The 13,758-nt window shown below is 39.5% G+C and overlaps 1 protein-coding gene across 1 annotated transcript in view; it reads left to right on the top strand.

Moving 5' to 3' along the window:
* Window positions 1–13,758, top strand: part of NYAP2 (neuronal tyrosine-phosphorylated phosphoinositide-3-kinase adaptor 2) — a 169,062-nt gene that overhangs the window by 32,914 nt on the left and 122,390 nt on the right. The window contains exon 2 of the mRNA XM_065672667.1: window positions 5,160–5,402. Coding sequence (XP_065528739.1) covers window positions 5,197–5,402 — 206 coding nt within the window. The 5' untranslated portion in view covers window positions 5,160–5,196. The remainder of the gene's footprint in view (window positions 1–5,159; window positions 5,403–13,758) is intronic.

The following is a 13,758-nucleotide window of genomic DNA, read 5'->3' as shown; positions in this document are numbered from 1 at the left end:
CTGATATAAAGCACAGTTATGATAAGAGACAGAGTTTTGCCATGTAGTCTGTAGTATATTTTTCCATCACTGATTTTTTTTTTTTTTTTGCAGTGAAAGTATTCTTTGTACACCCAATGCCATTAGATCCTTATTAGTGCTGCTGTGGTCAGCAGTTTGTGAAAACTGGATATGGCTGGTCTGTCTACTTTGCTCTTATTGCCTTACAAGCAACTAAAATGCAACAGCTCAAACTCGAGGGTTGTGCAGAATCCACTGAATTTTGTGGAGGGAGTTGACAGGTGATGTGAAAGCAGATGTGTCTCAAAGAGAGGAGGCAGTATTTGGAAGGGAGATGGGCAGGACTCGAGAGGTGTGTAGACCTTTATAAATTAGGGGTTGGACTCAGGACTTTGGGCAACCCCACTTGTGTGTTTCCAGGCTCCATTCTCCTATGATACTTTTTTTCCTTTTTAAATTTTATCCCTCTCTTTGGAAGAAGGCAATCAGTGCCTTTGTCATTACTTCAAAAAGCTCCTTCAGTTTAACGTCAGCATTGCCAATTTTCAATGCAGCACAGCTGCAGCTTATGGCTGTCAAGCATGCTGTAAAGCAACTGATATTTTGGGGATCCTCATGTGAATAAGAGGGGGAACTGCGTGTCTGAATATTAATGTATAGCACTGCTTTGATACTGTGATACTGGGTCGATTACGCCTCATATTCTGAATTCAATATTTTTGCACACTGATCATATGAAAAAGAGGTGGGTTTGGGTTTGACCAAGAATGCTGTATGTTTGACATCAAAGCAAACAGTTAAATTAGAAGTAAGGTATGCAACAGTCTTGTGAAGCACAATGTGTCACTCCCCATAGAAATTGTGTCTGAATCAATACAAAGATCTTGTATTTAGTTATGTAAATATTTCTAGGCAAACCAGTAAGGGGACTGCTTGCCCTTGCCAGTAAACCAGATGCATTGGCAGGGAAGAAAAGAAAAATCTTGCTTTACTCCTCATTGCTGACAGCTGACTGCATGGCCACAACAATGTGAGCTGCTCTGTGCTCCTTTGCCAGTGTCCCTCTGATCTGGGGGTACATGGAGGGGCAAGTGAGCAGGATTGGTTGTTTTGTGTTGTGTTTTTTTCTCTCCTCTGTGAGGTTTCACACAGTGTTTGACCTTTAAAAGCAACCCAGACATGTTGGAGAACTCCTTTGTGTCCTTGTACTCAGGTGAATTTCCAAAACAGTTCACATTCAGTGAACACTTGCAACAAAGTTCCTCCCACCAGTTTCTGGTGATTTCTCAGTGTGTTGGCTTCAGTAGCTGAAATCCAGGGCTTTTCTTCCTTCCTGCTGTCTCCTACTGTTCCTTCATGTTGAGGAGGGGAAGAGAAAGGAGTTGTCAGAAGAATTTCCCAAACAGAGCAACTCCCAGGTACAGTTTTCTAGGACAGCTTGGTTTCGGAGAACAAAATGCACTGAAAACAACGTGATTGCAAATACACTGATGACTCTGTATGGTCTTTGCTACCAGCTAACAAAATATCTGGCGGCAATGTGCATGTTAGGGGGGCCAAAATGGTGGTGACTCACCTACACTTTATATTACTTATTTATCAACTTGCATTTGCATATTTTTAATCAAATATAAATGTACTCAAACAGAAGCTTGTGCTTGTTTCTGCCCTGGCAGATGGTTAGGAATTGCTCGCTGCCTGAGTTTACCAGTCAGCAGAACCTTTGATCAAAAGTTGATCAGTACTGTCCACATGTGTTTCCAAGGAGGGTGGCCAGCAAGCAATGGGTGCAGCTCAATGGAGCACATGGATTGGTTACGGCCTATTGCAGTCACAAAGCACGTTTACTAAGGTAACATAGTTTCTCTGAAGTGGCCTTAATACCTTTAAATAAAATAGGTCATAGTGTGCTGTACAAGGAATACTAATACTGAATAAATGTTTACAGTAATTAGGCTTTTTGCCCCAGGTGTTTGCATTTTTATTCCCTATTTAAGTGTAGCATCCACAACTCTACAATGTTAGTAAATGCAATGAGGCTGTAAAATACCATGCAGGCAGGAAATACATGAGGTTTTAACTAGAAAATGCTTGCTACTGGTTTAGAGGCTTTTCAAAGTTAGTTAGTGCCATAAATGCTGATTCAAGGTTTTGAAATGTCTGACAGGCCTCCAACCCCCCCCCCCCCCCCCCCCCCCCCGGGGGTACTCCAAACTGAATTTGGTGTCACGAGCCTCCGTAGTCACAGGAGCTAAGTAGCTACAGTTGCTCAGTTCTATTGCAGGATTGGATCCCTGTTAGGACAAAGAAAATATATTTCTGTTTACTAAATGTTGTGTCAATTGTTGCCATTCTGCATGACTTCAGTAAGAGAAAACATCAGTGATAAACCAGCATATAAAGTATCTGTTCAGTGAATGCAGCAGAATAAAGGCATTTTATTCAGTCTTTTTGCAATTAGAATGACTTTATCCTCTCATATGAGAAATAACTATCATAATGAAAGGAGATGCAGCATATCTGTGAGTATCAGCTTATTTTTGACCTCAGAAAGGGAAAAAATGAGAAAAAATATGCAGTATTATCATGAAAGAGAGTGTGCAGCAGATAAAGTTCTATATGTCTTGGGGAAAAATGAATCTGAACTGCATTTATTGAAAGCCTGCTGAAGTTTTCTTCAGTATAAAATTTCATATTACATTTCAGAAGTAAACTCTGGTCCCTGGAGAAATAATGGCAAAACTGCCACGAAGGTCGCTAGGGCGGGGTATCTTTGTTGTCCAGGTTTATCTGAATTTAATTCAACATGCTTTAATTTAATTTAATTCAACTAGGCTTTACTAGAAGTCCAAAATGGAAAATATAGTGAAATAGCCATCTAATGGGAAAGTGGCCCAGACTTTAACATCAAAAAACATATATAAATGCCGTATGAAGAGTTTGGAGACAGTGAAGTTAGAGCTGTCGATGCTGTTAGCATTGGTTTTGATCAGGTAGGCTTTGTGCTGTAGACAGAGACTTCCAGGAAAGGACTATGGTATCTGGACTTACCTTTCTTAATCAGAGAGGTTAGGAATTGGTCTGAAACGATGTCTACTGAAACATCAGTAACATTGATAGTGTCTGTTTAGCTCATTTTCAGCTTCACAATTCACTTGTTTGCAGATATGGTGCCACTTATGGAAATATATAGAATGGCTCAATACATATTGCAAGCCAGTGAAGTTTTAGCTACTTCCAACATGAAAGCTGTGTGAAATTGCATGCATGCACACACACTGGGCTGCTCTAAGACCTCACTCACTGGTTTTGCACTTCAGGAATTAGTAGGAAATACCTATACCCATGCTTGAAAGTACCTTTTAGATCAATTTAGTGACCCTGATCATCAGCCTTACACTCATATTCAGGCTTAGTTGGTAGAAAAGGATGTCTTGGAAGGTAGAAGAGGTGATGGGAGCAGACCTTTTGCATCCTCTGAATCTTCATCATTTTAACACTCAGGTTACCACTGCATAGAAATAATTTTGATATGGAGAGCAAGGGAAAAAATATTGATGTGCTTTTTAAGTATTAACTGCCTGAAACCACATGCTTGTTGCCATTCTTGATTCAGGTAATCAATGGGGAAGAAAAATTTAAAAGGTGGAAAAATATTTCTCTCCTTTTCCTCCTTGTGGATGGACGTAAAGGCATTTTGTTCTCATGTTCAGGGCTGTGTCTGAAGGCCCAGGGTGGATTGATAGAGTCTGTAAGAGATTTTAATTATTTTTATTTTAATCATTGCCTGGCCTGATTAGAATTTTGCTTGTCTAACAGTGTAATAAAGATTAGAAATGTGGCAGTATACTAGGAAAGAAAGATTTTTTTTCTTGCTGATTACGCAGGGACTCTGCCCTAAAATCTGTGTGCAGACAGGATACTTATTGCCTATTCAATAAGATCACTTCTAGTTGCAGTGCTGGCATGGTTCTCAGGCAAATTCTGAGAAGTCACACCATCCTTCTTCAGGGAAAGGAAGGATGCTCTAGTACTGAAGAAGCTAAACCTACCTTTGAGAGCTGAGCTCAGCTGCCAGGTCACTCAGCTACTCTCTGCATTGACTCTTCATTTGTAAGATGAGGACCACACTCACAGGCCTGTGTGAGGATAATGTCACTTAGGATCATATGTCTCAGGACCTTACAGTAATCAGTATTTAAAATAAGGAGATGGTACAATTCTGTTTTCCTAACGTTCTATTTTATTTGTTTAATAAGTAGTCAATGCAGTTGTACAGAATTTCGCTACCTATGTTTCTTGAAATTATACCTCACATTTAGTCACCTGTCATATTTACCCCTGTGTAGACACCAGAGTTCAATTCCCAGGGTGTCTGCTGCTGAGTGGAAAACCTTTGGGGCCTTTCTGAGAGCTTTTAGGCTGCCTGCCATGGAGCCAGGAGTGACCAAGGGATCTAAGTGTGTCTGTGCCCAAGTGTCTGTCATACCTGTGGAAGAAATACAGAAGGTTGGAGAATTCGGGACCGTTAGAATTCTCACCTGTTCTTTGAGCTTCAACAACTGTATTGGGCAACACATGACGAGGACATATGGGTTCCTATCTATATTACTAAGAAGCACAGGAAACTATTTCACAATATTTCTTTCTAGATTTTGAACCTGAAAAAAAATTTGGACTTCTTTGTTCCAAACCGTGGAACAGTATTTTCCACCTGAACTTTAGAACATCCTGGATAATAGGGGTTTTGTCTAGTGATGTGTTCTGGTGCAGCTTTATCTAAACTGCAAAAAAGGACTTGCTGTCCTGGGATGTAAGCCTTTTTAGTCCAATTCAAACTAAGATCCAGGGAGATAGGTGTTGTAACTGAAGGGTATTAAGAAAAGGCAAGGGGTGGGAGAAAGTCCTTTTGTTTGGAATTTGAGCAATGTATATGGATGGATCTTCATCGCTTGCAAAAAGGGACTTTTGGGTCTTATCTCCTTTTGTCTCGAGTAATGTTGTTCTGTGTTCTGAATTGCTTTATTACCTTTAGCCAGGAGAAAGTCTAAGAAATTGTCTCTTATAGAGATGTTAATTGCAATTTATACAATCTCGCTGTCATAAACCATAAGCTATTTTCCTACTGATTAAGGTATTCTGTGTTTTTCAACCTGCAGGAAACGTTGCTTTCCTTTGTTCATTATCTCCTGCAAGATGATGAGTTCTAATCAGGAGGAGGTCACTTTGGGAGCTTTTCTCCAGTATATTGAAGATATGGGGATGAAGGCCTATGATGGCTTGGTTATACAGAATGCATCAGACATTGCTCGAGAGAATGATCGCATGAGGAATGAGACAAACCTGGCTTACTTGAAAGAAAAGAGTGAAAAACGCCGAAAACAAGAAGAAGCAATAAAACGGTAAATATTTTGATAAAAAGATGAGTGGTCTGGCAGAGTGAATGCACGGTGAAGGGCTTGCTCTCAGATATGGTAAATATGTGTAGACCTGTTGATGTCAAATCAGCTTGCTGGTAAAAGCAGCACAGAGCATTGGCTCATGTTAGGCTACTAATTGCATGTGCTTTACATGATACTGAATGGTTCTGCCTCTCTTAGTGGAGGAGAGTGTTTCCATCCAAATATATTCAGTTAGAGCATGTACGGCATCTTCAGGAGCTGTGGTTCATAACAAAAAGTTCTGGTGTTTGGAACAGGATGTGTAAATCTAGTGAAAAACAGGTCCTCATCCACTCAGTGCTTTTAGAAGCTTTCAGATGGGCAGTTGGGTGCTGTGTGCCAAGATGAGCTCTTGCAAGGCAGGGACAGCCTCATAGGTCAAAATAGACTCTCCTTGGGTTAATGCTTTGAATTTAATAAATTTTTAAATTGCTGTCTGATATTTAAAAAATAAATATCTGTTATTTGTGTTTTCCTCACCATTCTGCATGCTCTGAAGTCAGTAAAAATACTTCAACCATTTAAAGGAAAATGGATCAAGCCCCTGATGGGCAGAACCCTATAATGGTTCTTCTTGAACAATTCCATTGATTTTAATTGGCAGTTAGTGAGAGGAGCACTCACATGACCGGCTTCTTGTGCCAATGGATAGCAATGAAATCTCCGCAGCCTCTCAGAGGAGAAAAGAAGGTTGAATGGGATAGATATAAATATTTATTCTACACACATTTGCATATGTTAAAATGCATTTTCTTGAGGAGAGGTACAAATTGTGTAATACAGGTTAATCTTCCATCTGAATGCTAAATTTTTATATGTTTATACATGGCTGGCTTGAGCACAAACTGTTGAGAGGTCCTTTGATTTGTTTGACCCCAGCACGAATCTTCTGTATTTCAGTTTAAGGGATTAAATTTAATGTTTTGGCTTGGCTACTGTACATCTAGGTATAACAGACATGTTCTGCTGAAAATGTTCCAGCAGCAGCTCTATACTCTGGTGATTTTGATGGAATGTGAAAAGGAAAAAGAACAGAACATAGTTTGTCACAGGAGGGAAAAGCAGCAACGTAAAACAAAATTATGGCTGCTTTATGTTGCAGGAAGTAGATCTTTTTGGATTGTCATTAATTGGGCTGTGTGTGTGTGTATGTATGTAAGAATAATGTGAAATTCAGGTGAATAGTGAGAACCCATGCAATATGTATTGTGGTACCTTCTGGACTATTTATTCTCTTGTCAGCTTTCGAGTGATCTTTAGGGGGATTCAAACTATTGGGGTGTCAAAGGCATAGGCTGCTTGTAGCAGAAGCTATACTATGCATAGCTTCATGAGAGAAAATGTTTTTCCTTGCAGCAGATTAATGCAAGAGGGCTTGGGGTTTGCTTTTTATTTATCTGTGCTGAATACGCATTAGTTTTCATTCTTGCCATCTTTATTTAGTGGTCATCTATTTCTTTTGATTAGTGAATAGCAACATAAACTGCAACATTTCTGGGAAGAAAAAGATAGGAAGACCTACCTCAAAATATTTCTTAATGCAAGAGAGAGGGAAGTTCTAGTTGTATTAAGCAGAGCGAGCACGTGAATCTGTGTCACGTGTTAAGTGAGAGCATACAAAAGCGCTAGTCAATAAATTGCTGTTTTAAAGTAGTGAGATGAAGAGTACTTTCTCATCTTACATTGCTGGCTCTTTCTAAGGAAAAAAAGTTGCAAATATTTTGTATTTATTGAAACTTAACTATTTCATTAATTTACAACTGGATGAAAAAATACATTCCCCAGTCCTTGTAGTAATTTCTTCCTTCGATAATAAGCTGTGTTAAACTGTCAATGTATACAGATGTATTTGGAATACAGCCTTCAGAGTTGACAGCTAATTAGGCTGTGCTCTGGCTGACCTGTTTGCATGCACTTTCCTATGTGTGACCATAAAGGTCACTAAGTGGCAGAACAGGTTTCTTGGGCAAAAGAGAGTAAGTTGTGTGCCTGTCTGGTTCCTGAAGCTTCTCTACCTAATTTGAATGGCGGTAACAGTATTTCCTTCCTTGTGGTTGGTTTGTATGGTTTTATTTATTGATCTTGGTAAAATGATTTGATGAAGAGCTCTGAATAAGTGCAGATGATTTAGGGCTGAGCCAAACCATGTAACTGTTGCTCATGCTAAACTGAGATCACTGAAAACAGAACTCTGGTGCTCACATTCAGTCAGAAGACACAAGGAAGATTAGCAGCAATATAGTGAGTCTGTCAGAGAAACAGCCTGTGTATGTGTGTGGATTGGAGGCATCAACATTTCTTGAATATAGTGCTCTTCTGTGGAAAACCATGTTTATGGTGATCCCTTTTACTCTCTCCCCACTTGGCTTATCTCAGTAACATTGAGGGAGTAAATCGTATCTGTCTGATAAAACAAAGTGGGAAAACCACCTTAGGAAATCCTGGAAAATGCTGTCTTCAAGTTTCTTTTCCCATCTGTTTGCTGTGTAAACTTGGAGAGGGAAAATGAGCTATTTGTGATCCATACTTTGTAAGGGAAACTAAAAGCAGTGGCAGACCAAGGGAGAGCATTGATTCAACTAAAGAAACCATGATGTCTGAAGTCAGGCTGATGGCAGTTGAATCTGCTCCCTGTAGTAACCCCTAGAGATTCATCCAATACCATGGAGTCTATTGAAACATAGCAGTCAGGAAAGGTAAAGCAGGATTATTGATTCCTTCTTTGTTCTGTACAATATTCCTTACGTCTTTACCCTATCTTGGTGGGTATTTGTATTACGCGTGATTCCTGATAGCGTGGCCTAGATAGCAAGTGGTGCACATGTGCAGTGGTAACAGTGCTACCAGTCTGGAGAATACTGACAGCTGAAAACAATCTCCTTAGCAACAAGGGAATCATCCCCTGTGATTAACTGCAGGTAGATTTTGAGCAGGAGAGGGGGTTTCAGCGAACACTCTCCTTCTGCTTATGGGAATCAAAATACGGCAGCTATAAGTCTTTGGCACCTACTGAAAATTACCTAATAGTCTATTTAATTTTTCAAGAAGCTATTCAATTTCAGTGTTCAGATGGTCTCCTTTAGAAGAAGGCTGATCGGGTATATTAACAACATAATAATGAGTAATTTATTATCTAATAAAGCGGTGGTATTCACAGACAACACTATTTGGAAGCAGCTGTTATTTACCTAAATCATCTCATAACCATGCTGAATGACTTAAAAGTTCATTGAAATGCATTAGTCTGAGCAGTTTGGAAACAAGATCTGACAAATGACCTAAAAAGAAAAGCTGTTTGATTGTACATTTTGCCTTCCTAAGGATAAGTTGCGTGTGTTCCTTCAGCAGCACTGAGGTACCTTCCATGTGATTGCTGCCTCATCATGTGTGGTTCTGATAGGTTAATTGTGGGGAAAAAATGTATGGATCTATTGTACATTGCAGGGGATAAACACATCATATTGGATAGAGGCGGGGGGGAAAGGCAACTAGTCTTTGTCTGATCTTGCTGGGCTGAGTCAGCTGATCTGATCTGAATTTCTGACCTAATTTTAGCGTGGTACTTAGCGATCATGCGGAGAAAATAAGGTTAATGTGCTGATCAGTAGCTGAGAGTAAGCCACAAAAAGTATGTTAGTGTATGTATTTTGGACCTAATTTTTAGACCTTTTTACTTCCATCTTTTATTTGTCTTGTCTCACTACTTGATCATTGTCTGTTTAGGGCGCTATGTCCAGACCAAGAGAACATACTGGCATATTGCCCACAGAGCTTATAAATTGCAAATACAGTTATGAAGCAGTATCATTTTCACTCACAATAGAGTTGCAGTACTGTGAGATGTACATTTGCTATGACACAGTATCTGCCGTAGGCAGCGTTTCTGGGAACAGAAGGTAGATTTGCCTCAGCTGTTACAGGTGCCAAGGAAAAGGTGAGTATTTTGAGTTTACATCAGGCAGCTGTTAGAATGAGCAGTTGCTTTCTGACTCATCCTTAATTGAAATGTATATATTTAGATACTTTTAATCTGTTATACATGGTCTTGTGTGGATACTTCACCAGTGCTTTTTTTAATTGTATAAATACAAAATCTTGGTAAGAAACAACTAATGAACCCTCCACCTCCTCTGAAGGCTGAGATGTTGCATTAATCATAGGGAGTGGCTGGGGTTGTACACTTTGGTTAGGAGATGTATGCTTTCAGAGTTCTGGCTTCTAGTCTTTAGGTGTCATTCAAGCTGCTGTTTCTGTCAGGGAAGTTGTCATTTTGATTTGAAACGCTATGAAGATGTGACTGCTCTGGTGTAAAGCCGATGGTGTTAGTGGGCATGAATTTTCTTCTGCCAGATTGTGGACTTGGCCATCAAAATATTTATTTCTACTTCTAATGATTTCCCTTACTTGTAGCTCATTCTCAGTACTGAAATGGCTCTGTGGAAAGCCTTGTTTCTACTTGTTGAAGGAAGTATCCAGACAGATGCTGTCAAGAGGAGGAGCTTTTAGGAGCACTCTCCTGAGCTAAAGCTAGCAGAAATGGGCCAGCCAGTCAGTGGGAGAGTTAAGCTCTTGTAATAAAGAAGGAATTGTAATGAACAGCTGTCATCCTAACCTCTCCTTTCTTTGGAAAATCAAATATTGAAGACTAACCCATCGGCAAATGTAAGATCCTATTTTTCTCTTTCCCTTTTGTTTATTTAATTTTTAAGGTTGTGAAAGTAATCTAAATCAGATTTTAGCTGTCTGTAGTTTTCTGTAATTCCTGTCTTTAGGTTCCTTCACGAACAAGACAAAAGTTATATGTACATCAGCTAACAGTTAAGTGTTATCAGGTTTGGCTGACAGCAAGCAAATATAAAAAGATTTCTAGGCATGGAATTGTTCACTGGTAAAATCTCTGTTTAGCTGAGAATATGTGTTTAATGTTAGAGTATATGGACATGCTGAGCAGTTTCTACCAAGAGATTTCAACCTAAGTAAAATAATTTCATTATGAACTTACTGTTTATGATAACGTCTCTAGATCGGAAAAATAGGGGAAAGAATGTTTCAAGTACTGTTTCTTCTTTTTCTGAACATTTGTCTGTGGTTGAAATTTTGCGTAGGGAGCTACAGATTTCTAAATTTGCAGGAATATTTGTGCTTGCGAGATTATAATATGCTTACAGCCAGACCTCAAGAAAAAGGTGAAGGAAGTGCAATAAATATTTTGGATCATGGCAAGAGGCTCAGTTGAAATACCTGCAAGCACAGTATCGAGATGTTACAAGATGCAAGCTTGTGAACCTATTGTTATTGGCTCAGCATGTCACTGTGGGCTTTTCATTGGGGTGTTTTTGTGATTTTGTTTTTTTTCAAATCTGAGTTCACTCAGTGAATGTGATTTTTGGATACGAGGTCAGTGGTATGTGCTCCTTTAATCAAAGGGTATTTGTTACAGAGAAGTTTAACAGTGGCAGTGGTTGTTTTCTTTATCTTCCTCCTGGACATGTTGCATACTCATTTCATCCTAGATTAAATTATTGCTGTGATACCATCTTTTTAGTAGAAGTGGCTGGTGAGGTATGACAGAGACTAATCTTAGTATGATTTCAAAACCTTTTTCTTGTGAAAATATCATAGGGTCTCTTTTGAAGTTGTGTTGATGTAGAAAGAGTAGCGTTGATGGCTTTTTTTCATCAAGAATGAGTAAAATGGTTGTGCAGTCAGTGACCTCCAAATGTATTTTTGTTGCATTTATAAGTAAACAGATGTGATGATCTAGCCAACAAATCCTCCCTTCCAAATGCTCGTATCCATATGGCCGCCTGTATTATTGCCACACAAAGTAAACAACAGACACAATGCAAGCTATATTATATTGCTGTTGCTGTTATTCTGAGAAGTTTTATTTTTGGACAGTCATGCAACAAATGTCATTTAAAATTTAACCATAGGGGCTGATAGCCTGCTTGGTAATCCTGGAATCCAAGGAAATAAAGCAGAAATCATTATCAGTTTGTTATTTTGGTATCTAAGTCTTGATGTTATTTTCAATAAGTCTTCCAGGTTCTTAGGGCTCCTGACTACACTTTCTACTTTTTTGAGGGAAAATTATATGTTATATGATCCCCTCCACTTCATCATTCCACAGATTTCTTAGATGTATACTAGCCCACTATGTAAATGGGTGCATTTTTTCCTCAGGATTCCTTTGCTATATTTAAAAGCATAATCAGAAGTGTGGGGTCATAGAGAGCCCAAAGGACTTCTAAAGGGGTTACAGACCCCTTTTCTTCTACTTGTTAAAATCTAGTGTGAGTGGCTCCATGCTATTGGTATTCACAGGCTGTGTGACCACCTGTGTAAATGGAACTGGCCTTGCTCCAATTCCATTCCTACAGGCTGGTGCCTCCTTGGCAGACTGAGTCATTCCGGAGGAGGTCTGTTGTACCACTGGGAGACAGTCCGTGGCATACCAGTGCTGAAAGATGGGGGGTGTATGGATCTTAACATCCGACTTTTAATAATTCATTCCCAGAGGGCAGATTTAGATTAAACATTAGGAAAATCATATCATTCTTCAATATGAGGGTGGTGAGACACTGGAACGGGTTGCCCAGAGAATTTTTGGATGCCCCATCCCTAGAAGTGTTCAAGACCAGGTTGGATGAGGCCTTGAGCAACCTGGTCCAGTGCCTGTGGCAGAGGGGTTGGAACTAGATGATCTTTAAGGTCCCTTCCGTCCCAAACCATTCTGTGATTCCAGTTGTTTTTCTATATTTTTTTGATGTTTTTTTCTCACTCTATTACTCTTTAACCATAGGATGTGGGATTGTAACCAGAAAGCCCCTCTTGTGAAGACAGAGATGCATGTATTGCTGTGGGGAAGTAGATATTTTGCACAACCCTCTAGGTTTCTGATGGAGCTGCTGTTCCTAGTTAAAGGTTTGTATTTGATTGGAAAGTATATTATGAAATTGCATAGAGTAAAGCAGAAATAAATAGACTGTTATTGTGAGGGCTGAATAAAAGAAAAAAGGGACTGGGTAAAAAAAAAAGGAGGACTCTTTTCTCAAGCATGCCCAGATTGAGTATTTATAACTCATCTAGGATGGACTTCATTAATGGAGAAATATATTCATTAAAACAGCACAATTAATATGCCATGTAATGTTAAGTCTAGCCCAGGACTGCTGGCAAAATTGGTCTGTTCTGGTTCAAGGCTTCCAGTAACCAAAAAGCACTCCCTGCTGAAGTTCACTGGCACCTGACAAATGTTGTAACTGCCTGTGACCTGAATTAAGAATTCATGTTACAGCCTGAAAGACAGATACCTGTACACAAGGTATGCTGAAAGCAGTCTCATCGCCCATAAGTAGCAAAATTGCAGCTAGCCACACTCCTAGATGTGCACACATGCATGTTCAGCCACATGCACTTTGGAAATTCTGCCCAAGTAATAAACACTGGGAACAAGCAGCAGCAGTCTGAGAAGCCAGCAGAACTAAAGGCCTGTGCTAGCATTAGAATAGTATGAGTGAATCTTTCTGAGCCTTCAGGAAAAGCCATTGTTTAACAATACCTGTTCATAAAGCTGAAGAAAAACAAAGGTGTTCTTTGAGCGAAACAGCTCGGTGCATTGTTCTTTCTGGGGGCATAAATCATAGCTGCTTTGGCTGGTTTTAATAATAGTAAAGATTACTTTATGCCCCACCCAGGTGGCAGGCATTTGTTCCCTTTGCATGTTCTCCTTCTCAGCATCCTTCTGGCAGGCTGCTCGTGCTTCTCTATTTTTATTTTCCTCCACAGGAAAGCACAAATATAGTGTGGTGCTTGATTATTTAATTGGGATGTTTATTTTCTTAAAGAAGAGAGTCTGCTCCTGGCTATATCACTGAAATCAGAGAGCCTCAGTACAGACCACCTCTGCAGCAGAAGCATCTGGTGATGGGCATCTTGTTGCCGAGTTACGCTACATCAGTGGCTAAAATTTGTATGGAAACAGGAATGTGCATGTGCACTGATTAGATTTTTATGCGATTGGATTAAGATGGGGAGTAAGGAGAGATTAGAGAAGAAATGGATTGCAGAGACATTACTAGCTGTAGATTTTGTAGTTAATTTGAGATTCCTTTTATTTTTGCTCCTGGCTTTCCACTCTAATTTGACTTGCAATCCTAAGTGAAGTCAGTTAAATATATATATATATATATAAACCCAAACAAACCCCCAACAAAACAAGCAAAAAAGCCCCCACCATGTAGTGTGTGTTCTCTGCAAAGGGTCTTCATCAACAGCACAGAGCCAGCAGCCATCTACTGTCCTGAGAGGCTGT

This window comes from Lathamus discolor, chromosome 3 (assembly GCF_037157495.1).
Source record: "Lathamus discolor isolate bLatDis1 chromosome 3, bLatDis1.hap1, whole genome shotgun sequence".
Taxonomy (NCBI): domain Eukaryota; kingdom Metazoa; phylum Chordata; class Aves; order Psittaciformes; family Psittacidae; genus Lathamus; species Lathamus discolor.
The sequence above is the reverse complement of the archived record's forward strand: the minus strand, read 5'-3'. Positions and strand labels throughout refer to the sequence as shown.